Consider the following 21,586-nt stretch of genomic DNA (forward strand, 5'->3'; position numbering starts at 1 on the left):
TTGAATCCTATTCAATAATTGAATGTTTTCCACTTTGCTTTGCTGGTGCGTAGCTATCCTGAGTGGCAAAACCCCAAAATATTTATCCTGAAAGGTGGCAGGGCAAAATGATTCCCTTCTTTCAAAACTTGCATTGTAACGATTAATTAAGCTACTGTGTAGTTATTTTCTGTACTTTATTGATTCGGGATTACTCTAAATGTGCTGAATTATTTACACACCCTGCACAGCCAATGCTAATTCAGAACATACCCGTTGGGACCTCAGAGTCCTGAAATGCTAAATGTAATCTGAGGATCAGTAACATTCCATTCATAAAATGTTTCACCCGCAGGTTAATGGAAATAAACAATAGGAAAGACAATGGGTGGATTATGCAAATACACTGGAAAGATTAAGCAGGGGAGGGAAGTACAAGAACCCAAGTGGAGCTTTATTTAAATGTGGATTAAGCTTTAGAGTACACAGAATGATTAAAGCTCCTTTGCTAATTTGCTAGCTCGTAAGAAGCACCATTGCTCAGGAAAGTCTATTAAAATAAATTGTCTGGAGGTGGGAGAAGAGGGCACAGAGAGGCAAAATTAAGCAAGTACACGTTCTAACAGTAAATAAATTATGAATATTCTGAACACTGGGGGGCTAGATCTGGGAAATGTCTATTTGCATTTATCTATACTGGAGAAACTTTCATGAAGCTACCAACTCCCCAAACAAATTCAGATGTGTTTCTCTTAAAAGGAAGAAAGAAAAACGGCTTTTATTCTTTCTTTTAAAGTTGACTTTCGGAAACAAATTTCTACTTGGAACTTATGTACTCGTGTGCTTTCTAGTAATCCATTCGGATTACAGTGGGGGGGGGATATAACTTCATTCTGAGGCCACTGGATAATTGAGTAGGACATCGAGATAAGCAAACTTCTTTCCAGCTCATTAATTTACAGGTTTCTAAATTGAAGTGGGGTGGCAGCTTAAGGACAGCCAGCTGCCTGCAGTCTGGATCCTGGGGGCGCGGGGAGGAGCTACAGCCTCAGAGGGGGAGGGATCTTGGCTGAATCTGGTTCAACAAAGCCAGTGGCTGCAGCAGGGTGTACCAGCTCTGGTCTCGGGGCTCCATAAGTGGAGAGTGACAGGAAGTAAAAATACACCTGTTAGTATACCCCGTGACCACTAACTTTAGAAGGAGCCCACTCCTCCCTGAACAGGCGTACTGGACCTTAGTTTCAGAATATCCCCTATTACCTGCCTTCCAGTTGTTGCTTCGCAGTTAGAATGCACCAGACAAGAAACATTTGGACACTGGCTCTTTGAGGAAGTCCTGCACGGGGGTTTGCATTTGTCCGTGGGGGGCAGGGGTGAAAGACGTAAACACCAGTGGCTGTTGTAGCATCCCTAAAAAGGGGACTTAAAACGCTGTTCATCTTAGGAGTTAAGTCATACAGTGGGTGTGTGTATGTTCTCCTCTACATAAGCATTTCCTTTACTCCGGGAGCTCAAATATCGAACCCTAAACAAGAAGTGCTTAGATGTTACACAATAATCTTCCTTCTACAATGACTCTGGGGTTTGTTCTTTAATGTCTATTCTCCTAGTGCATGTATCACGAAGACTTGAGGATCCTTTTCGTCATAATTGATACCTTACTAGTTCAAGACCTTGAAGTCACAGACTTGGTAAAATTTAACACTTAAAGTCACATCCAAGCTGACTCCTCATTTCAACTTTTCTCCAAGGTTCTCCCTTAATGCCAAGTAACCGTTTAGCTCTTGGATTAATATTAGACGTCTGATGTTTTTGTTCCTCCTTTTGTTTTTAAAGGTACTGTTTTCCTTTCGGACGACCTGAGGGTGCTCTGAAAGCTACGCTTTCCTTGCTTGAAAGGGTATGTATAAGGGTTTGTGGACGTCATTTATGCTCTTGAGGACTGTGCTTCAGCTGTTGAACTGAGCAGTCCCCAGGTGCTGGAGCTTCTTGCTGCACGCAACACTGCGTGAATGTTGGGCCTCTTCTTACTGCTTTCTTGTCTCCCCTACTCCTTCCTCCTTTGACGCCTTCCCACCGCCATGCTATCCTGATACTGTGCTGTGATTGCATTGTGATGTTATCTATCTTTCCATCCTTTCCCCACTTACTAGTTCATGGCATGCCCTGTTGTTGTCATTGCTGTTTGTTTTCTTGCTTTTAGTTATTTCTGCTTCCCAGACCACTTCACGCTTGCTTTCTAACATCCCCTCAGTTTCCCTGGTTTCCAATACTTACAGCCCTCATGCGTGTCAGCATCTACTATATAAAATGATAGACGTACCATTCCTTTTGTCCTTCCAGGCTCCACATTTGGTGTGCTTTCATCAAGGAATTCACAAGTCATAGAAATACGCTTCCCTTACAGAAATAAATAGCAACCAAGGTTTTTACATTCATCCTTTAAACCATGTTTTTAGGCATGGTATGTGCTATTTCTGTGGATGTTGAGGAAAAGTTTTTTTTCATGTTTGTTAATCTCCAAATGCAACTCTTCAACATCAGAATTATAAACAATTTTATTATCTATAGCTTGTTATTTTATTATTCTCGTCCTCATTTACAGACTTCATCTTGTCTATTTTTCTACTGAGTTAACTTTAGAGACGACTCTGTCTATCAGCATGTCTATTAGAGAAAGGTAGCAGGACCATTGCTCAGAACCTGGGTGACTGAAATGAAATCTTCAGATTATAGGTTGAGTTCATGTTATACCCTTGTCTCCTGTGTGCTGTACATGGGACGATGCCAGATGAAGATAGGTCCTTTCTAATTTTTATGCTGTTAAAAGCTGCATGTAGCATTGGCTCTTTTACAAGGTATTTATTCTGTTCCATACAGCAGTTACAAATAAGTTAGTTCTTAAAGTTGCTCTACTTTTCATACCTGAATACCGTCTTGGGTACCACACAACCTCTCTGTGTCCTGGTTTCCATGGCAGAGTCTTGTTTTTCCTCCCAGCAGGGAAGCGGTAGTAATCCAGAGATGCCCTGTGCCTTACATTGATGGGTGGCAGTGTGACAGTGACCCCTTCTAGTTACAGTCACTAATCACATCTCTTAGTGAATTGAAACAGAAATGCTAAAGGTCATTGCTTCATTTTTTTAAACACTCTCAACTAGCTAACAACTTACAAAAACTACATAAAATCTGTAAGAGCTCAGGCTCCTAGAGAATATGAAACACTATTCAAACCCTAGTCTCACTTCTAGGGAAAGCACGTATGTTATAATATCTAGTTATTCTTTCTACTATTTGAAGGTTCTCAGCATGGGAACCCCACATACAATCCATAAGCCTGTATATGGATCAGCATCATCTTAATGGTAAATTTTAGCAAAATTCTCACTAAATATAGTAGTTCACATTTGATGCCTATATATGTATTTTTTTTTACTGTGCACAGGTTTTTTTGTTTTTGTTTTGCTTTTTAGGCTACAAAGATCTACTATCCATTTCTGAATTACCTAATAGATGTCCTAATTAAATTTGATAATAAAAGAAATGTTTAACTAATCAAGCCAACTGTTTTCAAGAAAGTAAATCTTGCCTAAATATACTTGAAAATACTGCCAGTGGTTATTGATGCTCGTATGCTAGAATAAATTCAAGAGTATACAAACATTAGTGCAAAGAGAATAAAATAATAAAGTTCTTAAGGGTTGTTTTCAGTCTCTTTTAGTATTTATTTCAATGTAAGAGACTATTAGAATACTTATGAGACTTTAAAAGCACTTTATATTACCATTTTATATGTATCATCATTTGAATATAAACGAAGCAATTCCATTCAATATATGAAAAAATAGTCTGACTAACTGGGACTTACAATTTATAACAGGAGTTGTAATGAAAGGTATGACTACCTCATTAGAAAGTGTTCAAAATTACCTTTTGACTTTTTTATATAACTGTACTTGCTCCTTGCTAATAATAAAACATGTTAAGGAAAAAGATCCAAGAACACATTTTAGGAACCCAGCAAAGAATGACCTGTGTATTCTTTTTGTCCAAAACTGAAGAAAGTTTCCATGAAGCATTCATTCCACTAAAGCAGTTTCTTTCATCTTTGTTTTAGTTCACCACATCGCGTTCGGATCACAATTATTTTAAAGTTTAATTAGCAGTTTTTACCCGGAGCTCCAAAATTGTGCCCATTCATAATGAATTTTTCTTATGCTTTTTCACATATATTCAGAAGACCTGGGGCTTTTCCATTAGGACTATACTAGACAAACTTTGTTTATCACTTGTGCCGAGGACTGTAATCCTGATCTGAGACAGCTGCTGTAATGGTGTCGTGGATCCCTGGAGGAAAAGTGACAGTCACACTGAATCCTGGTGACCTGGCCTATGGGAGGTTTTGATGTGCACAAATGAGCCTTGGCCAGGAGGAACCAATACTGAAGGATTAGGTCCCAGTTGTGAAGTGCCGACTCATTACTTCCCACAAGTTACTGAAGGCCCCTCCCCCTTCCCAGGAACACTCAAGTCTGGGGCAATTTGTGTGATCTGTTTTTAGACTTTATTTTATGCAACGTCTCTCCTCTCTTCTTCTTTGCCCACCCCAATTCTCTCTTCTCTCTGTAGGTTTTAATGAAGGACATTGCCACTCCCATCCCCGCAGAGGAGGTGAAGAAAGTAGTCAGAAAATGTCTGGAGAAAGCTGCCTTGATCAATTACACTAGGCTCACAGAGTATGCCAAAATTGAAGGTCAGTGCCCTGAGCAATTGCCGAAGTGGCTGTGAGAGCCAACAATGCCTATTAACTGAATTTTCTCTGAGAAGTCCTTTCCCTCCCTGAACAATCCTGTGCCGTGGCAAAGGGAAATGTCTCATTAAAATCTCAGCTGGCGAACTGAAGCGCTTTTTCCTATTCATTGCTTTAATATGCCTCCTGGGACTCGGCTTGAATGAAAGACCCAGGATCCGTGCTTAAGTTGTCCTTTGTTCTTATTTTGAGTTTTCAAGAAACCAAAAGGTGTTTTCGTGGGTTGTATTTTTTGACGTTACTGTAAGTATGTCTAACGTTTAAACGATGGGCTGTGGATTCTTTACTGATTGCTGTCAGTGTAGCATTATGTCATTTTATTTTCTGGTCTGCCCTGTCACTCAGAGGAGGGAGAAACTTGTGGATTGTTGTGAGCGCTGACATAAGCCGGCAGAACTTCCTGCCGCTTCCAATTGCTTGCTCTATATTGATGCATTTCAAAGATTAGACCTCTTGAGAGGACTGTGCACTTTTTTCTCTTTCTTCAATTTTTATTCATTAAGGACACTGATATTTTAAATGTTTAGAGATAAATAGATGGGAAGTTGTGGCAGAGTCACAAGATCAGATTTGATTGTCCAGTCTTTTAACAGATGGTTTTAAAGGATTAAAGATTTGCTCAATTATTTGTTCAAATCGTTTGTTCGGATTGTCATAAAACTGACTTATCTCATGAATGTATCATTACAGAGAGAAAGGAAAAGTTTGTGTCTTGCTAAATGTTTATATCTTGACATAAGTAGGTAGTCATCCTGTAGATAAAGTTTAGTAACTTTTAATATTTTAAAATTCTGCTTAGTAAACGGTTAGTTTATGGACTAATTGGTGTTAGAATAATTTTATCAATTTTCAGTAAATGAGAAAGATAGATGTTGTTCTGTCTTCCTTTTTTTCTCCAAATCTAGACAAGCTCACTAACAAGCATGTGATAACCAACCTCCTGAGTGATTAACAAAAAAGCCATCTCATCACCATAGCAACCAATATTATATCACAAGAGTAACAACATGAAACCTCCTTAGTTACCAGCTTAACATCATTAATTATGATATCATGTTGAGTTAAAGCAAATGCAGTGAACACTTGGTCATTTGAAATAAGTGGAAGACGAATGCTTGGGTTTTCTCTTTGAATACTCCTTCATGTAGTGTTCATGTTTGGACTTTTGAGTGTTCCAAACATGGTTGAGAAAACTGATGTACAAACTGACATTAAAACCTTTCAGGTATCTCAAAGGATAGTTTGTGGGGACCTTCAATCATTATACTATCGTTTTGTACAAGTACATTTCCGATTTAAAAACCAAGGAAGGAAACTTTTCTTTCTGAGCTCTTCTGGCAGTGTTTTACTGCTATGCAAGAACGCTGAGAAGAAGTTAGACTGCGTTTCTCTGAGCTGTTCACTAGTTTATAGCCATAGAATTCATTATAAAAGGAAATGGAAGATCTTCTTTTATCTGTACATAGAGAGGTCTGTCCGAAGACCAAGTGGAGAGGAAGCAGGGATTCCCCCTATTGTCTCCTTTCCTGGACTCATCTTGAATTTAATGTGACAATATTCTAGAAAATGGATCCCAGCAATCCAAGATCTGCCAAGCTGTCTTAATTCAAAAATATGAAATGTTTGCTCACTCACAGATGAAAACTCATGTGCTTTTTCAGTGTCTACTTCTACCTTTCCTATTTTTATTTTCATTTTTAAAGTGATTTTTTTAAATGTTCAAACCAGACCAAGAACATACAAAATGATTTAGAAATAGGAAGACAGGCTAGTTTTCTTTGCTTGCTTAGCCTTAAATTCTCTTTTCTTATGTTTTAGGGCACGCAGAAAAGGAAACAGGTAAATTTTCTGCATGCACATGCTATTATTTTAATGTGTTTGGTATATGACTTTTTAGAAATATTTTTCGAAGTACTGAAGTCATAAAAATTAGCATGTACTTAATTTATATAAAAATGCAGCCATGGAACCATTCACAATGTATACTATAAGCCTGTTCGCCACTTCCAGAAGTTTCCTCCCACCCTGTCATTATTATTACAACCAGGTAGGGGGGAGAAAGTGCTCTCATAGCAGCTCTTAAGTGTACAAAACTTGCTGACCAGAGGTCATGGTATGTCTTTACGGCTTACTGATTTTTTATTTTAAATTTTACGCAATAGGTGATGATTTCCTGCTTTATGTACTATTCTCTTACTCTCTCTTTCCCGGTATTAGAGATCACTCAGTGGTGTCATGTAGTATTTGCCTTATCTATAGCTGGTTTGTTTTGATAACATGATGTCCTTCGTGTATATGTAGATCACCAAGGGTTAAGAGTGGGATTTCCTTTTGTCTGCATATGTCTTTGTCAGTAGACACTGTTTTGTTATTGGGGATAACATTGCAGTGAGATGGAAATAACGATACCTGAAGATTTTTAATTCTGTCCTTTTGGATGTATAGCAGACCTTATGGTAGTTCTATATTTTTTTTCATTCTCCCCCATATTGCTTTCCACAGTGTGTGTACCAATTTCCATTGGCACCCATGGTATCCAAACTCTCTCTTGATGTCCTTGCCCACCACTTGTTACATCAGGCAGTGGGTTTTTTGTGATCATGGTTGTTCTAGAGTAGGTAGTATCTCATTATGATTTTACTTGCATTACCATGATTAGTGACACTGCACATTTTTCATATAAACAAGTGACCCATTGGCAATTTGTAGTTCCTCATTTGATAAATGTCTAATTCTGTTCTTTTGGCCACTTTGATTGCATTATTTGGGGCTTCTGCTGTTGATCAGTTTGAGCATGTTTTATATTTCAAATGTTAGCACTCTCTCAGATAATATATCTTCTGTCATCCACAGGCTGTTTTTTCACTTTTTTTCCTTCCTTCCTGCTGGCTGTATGTGTTGTCTTCCTTCCTCTTGCTTGTATACTTTGACATTTATAAGTAGCTCCCCTGTCAGAGCACTTGTCTGATCCCTTTCACTAGGATTCTGAAAATAGTTGGATTTTTTTAAAACAACTATTGCTAATTCTTTGTAGGGGAAATATATGCTATTTTTTCTCTGACAGACCAGCGGTAGTTTTATACGAATTCAAGGCAAGAAACCTAAGACCACATTAATATTATACATTACATCTTAAGCATCTTATTTGGAAGTGGTTACCAATACTTGAAGGGTTCTCACAAACAGAGTCGAGAACAATCTTCCTTCATTACTTTTGAAAGCTGGCATGAGAGTAAAAAGCAAAACGGCTCTTAAATAAAATGAAGATGTTCTTATCTTTGAACAAATGAGCAGAGGCACTTGTACAGATGCCCCATGTGACATCCCTGTTTTCGAAGGTGTGTGTGTGTGTATGTGTGTGTGTCTGTCTGTCTCTCTGTCTCTCCGTCTGTGTCTGTGTCTATAGGTGAGTTTATGTATAGGTGTAGATGTTTCTGAATTAATTTAACTGTAATTAATTTAACTGTGTGTACCATTTTCTATACACTCCCCCTATCCCCTCTTCAAACTCTTCCATCAAGCAGAACGTGTATTGCCTAACCTGATGACAGAGCCGGCATTCTGAATTTTTGTTAATTAGTTTCCATCTGGGAACAATGGTGCATGAGACAAGTGGTAAGCCGTACTCATATCCACTTGCAGTGGTAGAGACAAATTCTCCTTTCATTTTGAAGCTCACATCTAAGGACTCTATTTCTTGGTGAGAAGCAGGAAGCTTTTTCTATTATTTTCTAGTGTCTGAGTCCTGAAAGGTGACAGGTACGAAACACTGAGACACAAAAGGGAGGGAAGAAAGACACCCTACAATGGTTACTGATGGCACTCAAGAGAAAATAAGTAATTAGCACAAAATGAGATTTTTATCATATCCACTCATGACAGCCCACACAATATCAGTAGTCCCATGTTCTTTAGCAAACTCTTTCAAAATATTTTGTGAAGCCAGCAAAATGGCTCAGCAGATAAAGACACTTGATACCAAGCCTGACAACTTGAGTTCAATCTCCAGAACCCATACTGTTGAAGGGCAGAACAAATTCCCTCAGGTTGCCCACAGGCTTCCTCATATGTCATGTGTACACTCAGAGAATAAACAAACAAACAAGTAAATAAGTGAGTAAATAAATACTTAGAAAAGACTGTATTTAATATGTACTATTTAATCCCCTACAGTCTATAACATGGTTGTTTGGAAAACTTTTTATCCTAACAAACTAACAAGAACTAGAGGAGTGTGTCTATGCCTTTCCCACTTCTGTAGAGTACAGAAGTCATCCATCCTAGACTAGGCTCAGTCCTGCTCCCTACCCTCTGGGGCTCTGTTTCCTCTATGAATAAGAAGAGATCTCAGGGCACCCTCAGGACACATGAGCAGAGAGAGGCTCTTGTATAGATCCCCCCCCCCAGTGGCTAAAGAAATGAGGAAGTAGAAAAGAGTCTTACCACAAGACACCCTCCCTTCACTCCTGTTAACTGTCCCTCCACCGTTCACTTGGACAACTCAGCAGCTTTAAGGAAAATAATTTTGTTAAAGCTAAATGCTTATATATAAAAAGTAAATGAATTATGGATATATGTGATTGACAGAAAGATGAGGAAGGTTCTAAATCAATGAAAGATTTTTAAGAAATGTATATTCCTTTAGTTGGATTTAGTAGTAGGACCAGCCCAAAGAGAGTTCTTGGTAAATGGCCCAGGGTGATTTTAAAAGTGAATACATATAAGAGTATTAACTGTCTTTCTATCGATGAATCCTTTAGAAAGAAAAATCTCTTGAACTACCTAGGAAGAAAATTCTACCCAAAATTCCTTATAATTTTGTAATCTGTCAATCAGCATGTCCTAAAAGTTTACAAAAATTAGGTATTTTATAGGAGTCGCTGATACTTCAGAAAAAAAGTTATAATAGCATTATCAAAATTCTGCATATTGTAGGATATCGCCTCGTCTCTGAGACCCAGAAATGTCTTCTATTCTTTCTCCACTGGTTGCTGGGCCTCCAAGACTGTCAGACTCAAAATGATAGCATTTTTTTTTGACAACCCCCTCAGCCATGTTACAAAAGCTAATAGTGTTGTTTTATCACCACTTTTCCCCAAAATAAAGTTGCTCACTAATATGAGAAGAACATTTCTGTGCTAGGCCCTTTGTAAGCAGCTTACAGGGAAACTTTGTGGTGCACAGTGTTACTGTTATGATTTCAGAAAGTCGAGTAAGTGGCTAAACAACTTATCTAGAGCCACACTTCTCTTAAGTAGGCCACTAAATCTCACTGTGTGCGAGCATTCGTCATATGCTCTCCCCTCTCACCGTGCCCCCCTTGAAAAGTTTGTGTCATTCTTTTCACTTAGTGGAAATTTTACCACATATGTCTCAGTTGTTGTGTTAAAAACACTTTCTATTTGTAAACCTCTTCCCAAGTTAGAGGGCACAGAATAAATAGTTTCTTCATCCTACTTACCATCCTATGGTGATAGCGCCATAAGGAGAGGGGTCTGTATTGCAATACCCGGCTCATCCCCAGTTTAGAGTGAAGCGCCAGGCGCGGCACATGCGTGGTACCTGGTAAATATTTATTGAGTGAACAAATGAGCTTAAGACACTGACAGTTATCTGGCTACTTACAGCGGAAAGAACATCCACAAGCTGGCAAGCTGCCTTGTGAAAGGTCATTCGAACCAATCGCTGAATAATTAAAATATAGGGCGAAAACTAGCCACTTAAAAACAACAGGATTGAAAAATAAGCTCGAGTCACATGCTCTTGTTAGAGAGAGAGGCAGCATGGCGCCGGTGCGGGGTCCGAGAAGACAGGGGTTAAGCTCATATACAGTACTGAGCAGTCTGCTGTTTCCTGACCCCTGCATGCTGCTCAGCTGTGATTCCTGGTTTCTTCTCTCCTTTGGCACTTTTTGTTGTCCATGGGCAGCACAAGTGTGTAAAAGAGAGGGATTTCAGGACCTGGAAATAAATTGGTGAAAGCTAATGACCTCATTCGATATCTCTCCTTCTTGGGCATGCTTCATTTAAACCAGTGGTTCACTTCAAGCATTTGAAATTTTGGAAAAGCAATTCTTGTTTAACTTGGGGGCTGTACAATCACTAGTTATTTAGATTCATATTTTTTTCGTGCTTCATGAGAAATCTTTGATTTATATCATATCCAAACCAAATCTTTTTAAAATCTGTTTATTTTGTAATCATGGGATTAATTTATTATAATCTAGAACTCATCATGACACGTAAACCTTATCTTCCTAATTGTTTATTCTTTTTAAATTGAATGGCTTGATAGTACAAAATAAGTGTCATTTTTGGTGAAAGCTCCCTTTGTTTTTTTAGTTCAAGGTGTTTCTTACAGACAAGAGCAGCAGTCATACATATGTCATTGATCCCTGGGGCTCTAGAAACTGTGTTTCTTACTGAGACTTACAATATAAACATGTTTCTTAGAGATGGCCTTGCATGGTTCTTTGGCATAGACTCCTTTGCAGTCTAGAAATTTGGAGATGCCTGGCATGGATGGAAAAGGAGGGGACTTTGCATGGTAAAGACTCTAACATCCCTCCCGTTGCTAGGTTCCCATACCTAAGCCCCAATGTACTATTTCCAGAGTACCAGTTGAATGGCACAGAAATTCTTTCCCGGGAGATACCATGCTTACTCTCTCTGAGAAAAGAAGTCGCACTGTGGCAGTCCTTACGTCATGAGGATGTGTGTGCCACCGGGGTGGCCTTTTAATTTAGCACTGCATTGTCAAGCGACAGTAGTAAATAATAAATCAGTAGAACCTGTTTTGCTTAAGATCTGTGTGCTGAGAAACAGAGTGTATATTCAGAATAACACCGTTGATGAAAGTATCTTGTTAGCAGTACATAACTTCTTGCCAGTATTTCTAAAATAATGATAATTTTCTCTCATGCCAGCTGGGAGTGAGGATTGAGAAAAAAAGAGACAAGAGACAGAAGATAGACTAGGGAGGGCACTCAGTGAATAATGCAGATACCCCAAGTTTATTACTCTTTGCCCTTATATGCCCCAAGCAGAAAGGAGAGGTCAAAATACATCCTTACCATGATATAAGGAATAGACAAATGTAATTACCTCCCCAATACCCAAAACATCTGGTCACTGCACCCTAAGCCAAACATCATGTAATTTGTTCAAGGGTTAGGATATCCAGTAGCATTACCTTAAGCCAACCATTCTGTCATTTATCCTTGAGGAGCCAGAAGAGGTTTGAACTCTCTGACCTTTAGTCAAGATGGGATGGAGTCAATAACAATGGGCCCTGACATTCTCATAAAAGATTGATGTGCGGGCTTAAAAACTTAAATTTGTTTAGTGTTAGATCTCACAACACATGCATACAAACACATGTACATGCATATACATAAGATTTAAAAAATAATTTAAAACTTAAAAATAGATGCTCCATGAACTGGTGTTTTTGTGACCTGAGTGATAGAAAAAAAAAAGTGTTTTCTAAAGTATGACATCACTTTGCAGAAAATAATCCTTTAAACCGAAGACTACGGAATCTTCGCCCAGTAGAAACCAACAGGTAATTGAAGAATTTCTGTCTGACTTTTTGAAGAGTTTAATTGATATAAACAATGGACTCTTTCACACAGTAAAATCTGTTTCTAAATTGCCTGCTGATTAGGGGAACACCAGTACATGAAAATCTCTGATTTTAGAACAAAAGGAATGAGTAATAATTTCTCTAGCATAGTTGAGAAAACCATTCAAGTCAGAGTTCTTAGTTTGCCAAAGCCTTTAGTAAAGGAAATTCAAGTACACACTCCAAAGATTTGGTAGATACATTGGCCTACCTGCTGTGACCACTGGCTAAAGGAGCATACCAAGCTTTCTTTTATACTGTATTTTAAAAGATTGGGGTATTTTTCACATGGTAATTAATGACATGTTTAAATTACCTAAGAAGGTACATTTTTCCTTATAGCCATATATTGCTTTGATTCCATCAGGTAATATAATCCAGTAGAACTATTATTATTAATATACTTTTATCCTTGTACTGAATTGAACATCATTAATCCTGCCAGATTGATTGTAAGGTTACATTTAAGCCTAATACTAATTCACTTGGGCTTTTTCCTTCTCTGGTTTGGAGTGAAAAAGGATTCTGCCTATTTGTTTGCTTCAGCTTTTCTCCACCTACTCACTAACTACAGAAGAAAATACCCCATGCTATGTAATTTGTATCCCCACTAATTAGCTTATTACAATGTACGCAGATTAATTCCTATGGATCAAAAGCTGTCTGGAGGCATTATAAGCAGTGCTGCAAGAATTACTAACCAGAAATGGCAAATGAAGGCATTACTTGTTCATGCCTAACAAGGTTTTGATGCTCTGTGTGTAACCTCAGTTTTTCAATACAAAGGAAAGTCTCTGTTGTGCAGTTGACCAGTTGCTTCTTACACACTGAGATAACTTTGTGAACAGTCAGATGAGGACATGGGATTGCACTTGTCCATTGCAGAAACAGGAAATGAGGCTTGCATCCCTCGCGGCACCTCTGACTCCATTGGTACCCAGTCTGCACTCCCTTCAGCATGCTTCCTCTGAGCCTAGGTCCAGAGCAGTGGTGGGGCATGTTTCTCGATTTAGGGCTCCTGGAAACACTTTGTGTTCCCTTTGGATTTAGTGTTCCACTCCCCAAGCTGGAAGAAATCTTACCAGCACTTTTCCTCTGGTGCTAAAGGCCTGAAGCTCTGGAATGGCAAGGGTGTGGATGTTTGTAGGAAGTGAAGCCCACAACGCTGACAGGCATGAGGAGAGGTAGGTGTTCTCAATCACCATGAGGCACATAACATTTAAATGTCAAATCTAGCTCCTATGGCAGTCTAAACTGGAAAGGAAACACTGTTCATGATTAAAAACCCAAGTCATCATCCACTTCAAAGCCAGCTCACTGTTCTGTAATGCTGACCCCGATCCCACCTGCATCTTGTTAGGGAATTGTTACTCCACTGTATATCTCTTCTCTCTCTTGTTGGGTAGTTGTTACTCCACTGTGTATCTCTTCTCCCTCTTGTGAATGGTTCCTCTGTCTTCTTCCTAGATCTTTCCCTTCTGTTTATAAACATGGTATCACCATTCAAATCTCATATCCTGAGCTCTACACCTCTTCAGCTGCTGTCAAAGAATGGTCTTCCCCTGATTGCCTTTGCCTCTGCTTCTTGCCTCCCAGTAGTGTGACTTTCGAGCATGCAGTGTGCCTGGTGGCAAGACATTCCTACTTCTACTCAGTCGGGAAGTTAATAAAAACAAGAATGAACTGGGTGAGCCCCCTGCACTCCTCCACTATTCCAATTTCTAAGTTTAGATGGTTAGAAGCCTAGGAAATTATTGTCCAGATGCTACTGTTTTAAACAGAACAGGTTAAAAGTGATTCCTGGTTCACATGAATTGCAGTCGATTAGAAATAACAAGAAATAACCAGGATCTAGTGATGTATTGCCTGGTAAAGTCTGTCAAAAAGCTCAAGTTCCTCCATCCTCAAAATCCCTAAAAGAGATTTCACCTTGGGCTGTTCCATAATCTCATTCTCAATACCTTCCAAAGAACTGAGCCACAATGAGTAGACTCCTGAGGAATACATAAGAGACAACAGATGAAACAGTATGTACCATTAGAGCTGATGATGTATGTATTCGTTTCACATAGTGATTATAGGGAATAACATATTCAGCGAATTATCTTTCTCATATTGGCAAATACTGTGTAATACTTTATGACAAGAGTCTCAAGAATATCATACAAGGTGTTTTGACCATTCTCATCCCTCCCACAATTCTTCCTGGATACATCTCTCTCTCCTATCCACCTAACTATATGCCCTCTCTCTTTTTTTTCTTAACACCCATCAATTTTAGTTTTTGCTGCCCATATATTCTCAGATATGTCTCTTTTGAGAATTGACATCTTCCCAGGGGTGATAATCATAATGAAAACTACTGACACTCCCTCTCCTGCTGGCTCTCAGTTGCCAATAGCCCCATGACAGAGTAGGACTTCATGCCCCCCTCCCCTCCCCATGTTGGAATTTACTCTGGCTTGCACTTGCACAGGTCTTATGCATGCTGTTACAGACACTGTGAGTTCATTCAGGCAACTTCCCTGTTGTATCTGGAAGACACTGTTCTCTTTTTCTGATAGTGAAGAAGTAAACTTAGCAGCATGGACATGAATCAGACTCAGGTGACAGCAGGTTTTTCTCCTGTTACTCCCACATAATTCGTTTCAATCTCATCAGAGTTTCAAAGGCAAAAGCAAAATTTAGATTGTGGAAGTAGTTTTGATATGTAGGCTCTGAAAGCTGTCATACATCCCCACTGGTCCATGAAATACACTCTAAAAGCCTCTGTCCTTTACCTACAATCAACTAATAAAATATAAGTAACAATAACTTTCTCAGTAACAACCAGGGAAGGGTGTCTAGGAGTTACCTTTGCCCAGCATGAAATTTGGACTTTCATAGAACAATATAGACTTTGAGATGGAAAGGGTTGGATTTAGATTTGGAAATGTCCTAAGGAGACCCATACAGACCATCCATGACCTAGGAAGATAACTTTTAAAGGTAAAATCTAAATCAGCTCCATAATTCAAAAAATTTTTTTTGGTTTTGCGAGACAGGGTTTCTCTGTACTGTTTTGGAGGCTGTCGGTCCAGCCTGGCCTCGAACTCACAGAGATCCACCTACCTCTGCCTCCCGAGTGCTGGGATTAAAGGCGTGTGCCACCACCGCCCGGCCATAATTCAATTTTTGTTCATCAAAATAGAATATGTTTATGAACTCTAAATATACCTTAAAATCTAAATTTAGAAAGAAGGGTGCTGATTAACTAACTGAACCTTTTTCCAAAGTGCTTTTAGGACTTATCTTACCAGATACAAGTTACAGAGCCATCATGAAAGCCCACGATCAGATGGACAGAAATATTAGTTTGCATGGGAGCCTGGTATGCTTCATCGGAAAGAAATGTGGAACTCACCTCCCTAGGGAAAGATCTGATGCTTCCAATGTGAGGACTGAAAAATGGGCTTCCTGAATGGAACCTTGGTCTCCAGAGAGATTAGGATGTCTCTGTAACCAAGGAAATACTCACCCTACCTCAGGAGTGTAGCCTTCTCCTTTTATGAGTTCCAGGATAGGATTTTTACCTTTGTAGTCAATCCTTTCCATTTATTTTGTACCTAAGCTTGAAACAAACTGTTTTAACATTGTTAAACAATATAGCATTTTCCATTTTATGTCCTTTTTTTTTAAACAGAAATGGATGAAGCTGCTAGATAATAAATCAGGATACTGAGAATTTACAGAGTCCTTTATAACTGGAAAAGTTACATTCTTCTAAAAATTAACCTCTAGTAAAGAGGTGCCTTCAGAAACAGTTCTGATTGAGGACATGAGCACCACTGGGACAAGGAACATTCCTGTAGGGTCCCTTTGGTGTACTCCCCAGCAGGAACTACCCCAGCTGGGGTACATGATACTCTAAAAGCTCTCGATAGAATTTTCCCTCATTCCTCTGAAGATGCATGAAAATCTCATTACAAGCATTCAACACCTGCTTCCTAAAAGGTCTCAAAAAATATGTCAGTTTGCTCAGCTCACTTGACAGTATGTCACGGATTTGTTGTTGGTTCTTTCTGTTTTTTTTTTTAACTTCCATATGGAATGTGATTCACAGATAAATGCTGTCTTGAAATAACAAGCTTCTCCACGTGCACAATCAGCTCTGTAGCCTGTCATCTCCAAGGTCATAACTTGAAAGCACCCAGTTGGTAACCCCTTGTTTATTTACTAGCATGTGTCAACAGGTAAACCAAGTGACATGTAGCACTGTGGCTCCTGCAGCACCTTGTTAATATGAGCAGCTGAGATGTATTAGGAAGTTTTTTTTCCAAATCAGAGTAATGCAAACTGACAGGTTTCTACTTTTCTCTCAGCAGAGTTTTTAAGGGCTCAAAGCCTGCGCAGATAACATGATATGGGAATTTAGGATGTCTTCCTTACTTACTGAGCATGGCCAAGGTGCTAGAGAGCCAACACTAAACAAAATGGACTAATTGATGATGTGATATTACATATATGTGCATATGCATATATATATGTATATATATACATTATATATATTATAAAAGAGGAAAAAGCCAAAGTCTAGGAAACTTTCACAGCCAGCAGCACTGGTGGATATGTATGCTTCTTATGAAACTTTAGACTATTTCACTCTGGAAACTGAGAGGCACACATGATCTCAATAAAAACACCACTTTAGTAATGTTCTGATAAGTCATATACTGCAACACCTTATAACTGGTGATAAAACATTAGTTTCTGTATGGGGATGCTAGTAATATTTTTTGTCACATTCCACCATCATCATCATCATTATCATCATCACCCCTTTTGGATTTATTTATTTTAGTTTATGTGTATAAATGTATTACCTGCATATGTGTATACACTGAGTGCATGCCTGTTGGATCCCCTGGAACTGGGGTAATAAATAATTGTGAGCCACCATGTGAGTGCTGAGTATTGAACCCAGGTCCTCTGAAAGAGCAGCAAGTGCTCTTAACCACTAAGCAATCTTTTCAGCCATATTTTAAGGATTTTAAGCAAAAGGGATTGTAAAGGGAGGCTTTTCCTTGCCAGCCGCTTTGGTTTATCACCCGCCAGTTGCCTGGGCTCTGCCGCGTTGTAGTCCCCAAGTAGTACACAAGACTCTGTATTAATTATGAAGCTGTTGGCCTTGCTTGTTTCTTACTGCCTAGCTCTGACTTAAGTATTTACTACATAATTGTTAATCTAAGTATTTCTCTTACCAGAGCAAAGTTCCCAGACATCTTATCCCTATGGCAGTTACATCTTGACTCTCTCTGTTTCTCCTTCCCAGCATCCTCCTGGACTCCTAGTCCCACCTATCTTGCTTCCCTTTTGGCCAACTGTGCTTTATTGACACATACACAGGACTTCCCCAACATTTCCTCTTTTCTGTTTAAACAAAAAGAAAGGTCTTAACTTTAACATAGTCAAATTATATATAACAGAACAGCTGTCAAGCAAGAACACAGTTACAACATTTTGTCCATCAACACTGAGCAAGATTTAAAGAAAATATTATCTATCCCATCCTTGTGAGTCCAAAGGCCTATATGTAGCTTATCTTTTATCATAACTAAGGAAAACTATAACTATCTGTCTTCAACTCCATCAAAGACCACAGAAGGATAATATATAAACACTAGGATTGACAGAGACATCTTGCTGCCTGGACAGTCACCTGAAGTTTCTCTGTAATGTTATGGCATCCATCTTCAGCCCATAGGCCACAGTGTGTCTGGAAGGCTTCTCAGCAAAGCAGGAAATTTCAAACTGTCCATTTGCATTGGTAGTCTTTCATTCATTTTTCTGTGTTCTGCAGAAAGTCTTGTAGACTCTTCCATGAATCAGGAACCCTGAAGGACTATTTGAGTTCAGCAGTCACTTTCCTGTGGGTCCTGCATATCCAGTTTATACAGCAACAGTCAAGCAGTCCAGGCAAGAGCAGTTTCTTGCCCAAATGGCCAATCTTGCCATATTGAAAGCAAACTCCATAACAAATTTCTTCAATGCCCATCTTCCTCTCAGACATAATTGGTGCTGCCAGGAGCAGACATTTCTCATTGTCAAGAAAAACCCTAAACCATTTTAAATGCCATTTTCTGACCATCTTTGAAAGGTTTGAAGACTGTCTATCTATCTCAAATATATTTCTGTATATCTAGGAAACTTAACTTACCTAACTATAAGTTCTGACTATTATAAGTAACTGTCTATAATCTGTATTTAATTATGCATTGTTTTAAAAGATTAGTATAAACACAATACTTAATCAAGAGGAGAAATATATGCATCACAAAATTGACCTTGAATTTGTATCAATAAATGAAAAACTATACAAATACAAAGTACTCATTTCCATACCATAATCCCCTTTTTCCTTTAAAAAGAGATTGGTTACAATCATTAACCAGTTATAAACAACCCATTTAAATGAAAACAAAGATTTATAAACAAGATGGGAATTAGGACGTCGCTCATTCCAAACTGCTTCATGCTGGAAGGGGGCACTGTTCATACCACTGGGATCATGACAAAATTCAGAAACCTGTATAAGTCCTTATTTTCGGGTCTGTAAGGCTCCATCATCTTAGCTGTTTTAGATGTTGAATCACTTGGGCCGCTGCTTTTGGGGGTCTTAGTTCATCAAACCACAGAAACCTGGAAGGAATCCTCAGCTTTTTATTTTCTGTAGAAACATAAACAAAAACTCCTTTTCCCAGCAACATATTCTTATACTTAAATTTTGAAGTCAAGGCATTTTCAAAAGATATAAGTTGAATTAATTTAGCAGCATTTATAATCAAGTGTACTTTAGTATCCAGACTCTCTGTGTATTTTCCATCTTTATGTGGCTTATTTATTTATCTATTATTATTACTGTATTTCTTTCACTTTTATTTCTTTATTTGTTTCTCTGAGACAGGGTTTCTCTGGAAATCCGCCTGCCTCTATCTCTGCAGCAAATCCTACCGGTGTGCGCCACCACATCAGGCTTCTCTATTTACCACTATGCCGTTTCTTTTTCTCTCTCAATCTTATGTATATTTTTAAACACACTATAAACCCTTAGAGGTTTTTCTTCATCAAAGTCTGACTTTACTGTAAATCTTTATGTTTTTCTGGCCACGTGTCTTATCTATTAAATCCGCGGCAGTTTAAACTGCAGTTTTTCCAAGATGGCGGGCGTAAGCGTGAATCCAGCTCACCGTCACCGTCACAGTCTATCGTGACATCCAGCAAAAGCTGCCAGCTTGGAAATGTGGTCATTGCCACTTCCAGCTATGCATACACACTTTTCAATTGTTAGCAGAGTCTCTTAAAAGAACCTTACTGGTTTTTTCTTTTTTCTTTCTTTCTTTCTTTCTTTTTTTTTATGCTGAGTCAGGAAGACTCCCTTAAGCACAATGAGTGAGTGCTTGTCGCTAGCAAAACAGAGCCCACCTGAGAAAAATGCTGCTACCAAAAAGCCGTGCTTCTCTCTGTCCTTTTGTTTCTAAAATTCCTTTAAAGCTTTTGTTGTTCTTTGTGGAAATTCAATCCTACATGCTGACACCATTATTTAAAGGGAAAAGCCTTCCTGCCAGCCTGGTTCCAGAGCTACATCAGTCCCAAATAAAAACACAGGAGGCTATATTAATTATGAAGCTGTTGGCCTTGCTTGTTTCTTACTGCCTAGCTCTGACTTAAGTATTTACCCCATAATTATTAATCTAAATATTTCTCTTACTGGAGCCAAGTTCTAGACATCTTATCCCTATGGCAGTTACATCCTGACTCTCTGGGTTTCTCCTTCCCAGCATCCTCCTGGACTCCTAGTCCCACCTATCTTGCTTCCCTATTGGCCAACAGTGCTTTATTGACATACACAGGACCTCCCCAACAGGGGATGGTATAAATATACATCAGAATTCCTGCTAAAGGAAGTCTCACATAGAATCAATGACTTTTCTTATTTAAAGATCTCATATGCTGTGACCTGTCTCTCATAGACCACCACATACTACTGGCTTGTAGCAATCCTGATTTTAGATTTTATGCAGCGGCCAAGGGCAATTATCCCAGTTGCCTTCTTTATTATGGTCTACTGTTGACCTAAAAATGGATTTATTCATGTTAAAGCTAATCCAGATAAGGTATTTAATGTGACAGTAACAGTAACCATAGGAGAATAGTTCAAAGCACTGTGTTATTAGCATAACTAATTCTAAAGCAATATCCACTGTAACTGTGCATTCAATGACAGGGTCATTAAATAAGTTGGTCCCAAAGGGAGTCAGGGATGTAGGAGGCCACAGGCTTACTGTTTTCAAACAATTAAGGTATCAGCATGCTTGCAGATTCTAAGCAACTGTAGGGGAGCCATACCACTACAGATTATTTTCATTCATACACAGAATTGCCCAGATATGAATGGCATTCATGATTACCATGCAGAAATGCAAACTGTATTCAGAGTTTGCAAGAAAAAAACGTCACCTTTGACCTAAATGTCTATATAAAGGTGTAGCCTGAGTTTTGGGAAGGTAGCTCAGTGAGGTAAAATTCTTTCTATGTAACTATAAGTGATTGAGTTCTCAGTTCCACAGAACCGAACGGATGCCCATGGTAGTATACCCCTGTAACCCCAGTGTTCTTTTTTTTTTTCAAGATTTATTTGTATATCTATCTATCTATCTATCTATCTATCTATCTATTATGTATACAATGCTCTGCCTGCATGTATGCTTGCTCACCAGAAGAGGGCACCAGATCCTATTACAGATGGTTGTGAGCCACCATGTGGTTGCTGGGAATTAAACTCAGGACCTTTGGAAGAGTAGCCAGTGCTCTTAACCTCTGAGCCATCTCTCCAGCTCCCCCAGTGTTCTTATAGCAAGATGGGAAGTAGAAACTAGAGAATCCCCAGGCCTTCACAGGCTGGTTAGCCTGGTATGTGTAGCAATGAATAAGAGATCTGCCTCAAACAAGGTCAAGGGCGAGGTTTTCCTCTCACTTTCACTCACATGCCATATCACAACTGTCCACATAAACACATGCTTGCAAAGATTTATTTTTTTAAAAGATGCAGCTTAATTTCAAACAAGGGAGGAAATGGACTTTATACAGAGCACCCTTTGAGTCTAACTCCATCTTTTATAAGTTCTAGTAGTTCTG

The 21,586-nt window shown here is 38.8% G+C and overlaps 1 protein-coding gene across 18 annotated transcripts in view; it reads left to right on the plus strand.

The window, feature by feature from the left end:
- Window positions 1–21,586, plus strand: part of Cadps2 (calcium dependent secretion activator 2) — a 519,904-nt gene that overhangs the window by 398,772 nt on the left and 99,546 nt on the right. For 12 of the 18 annotated variants that reach the window (XM_040728765.1, XM_040728767.1, XM_040728757.1 and 9 more), the window contains 3 exons: window positions 1,816–1,879; window positions 4,609–4,732; window positions 6,608–6,628. In XM_040728765.1, the coding sequence (XP_040584699.1) occupies window positions 1,816–1,879; window positions 4,609–4,732; window positions 6,608–6,628 (209 nt within the window). The remainder of the gene's footprint in view (window positions 1–1,815; window positions 1,880–4,608; window positions 4,733–6,607; window positions 6,629–21,586) is intronic. The other 6 variants (XM_040728762.1, XM_040728764.1, XM_040728773.1 and 3 more) reach the window with 1 other exon arrangement.

This window comes from Mesocricetus auratus, unplaced genomic scaffold (genome assembly GCF_017639785.1).
Source record: "Mesocricetus auratus isolate SY011 unplaced genomic scaffold, BCM_Maur_2.0 Super-Scaffold_100019, whole genome shotgun sequence".
In the NCBI taxonomy this organism is placed as follows: Eukaryota; Metazoa; Chordata; class Mammalia; order Rodentia; family Cricetidae; genus Mesocricetus; species Mesocricetus auratus.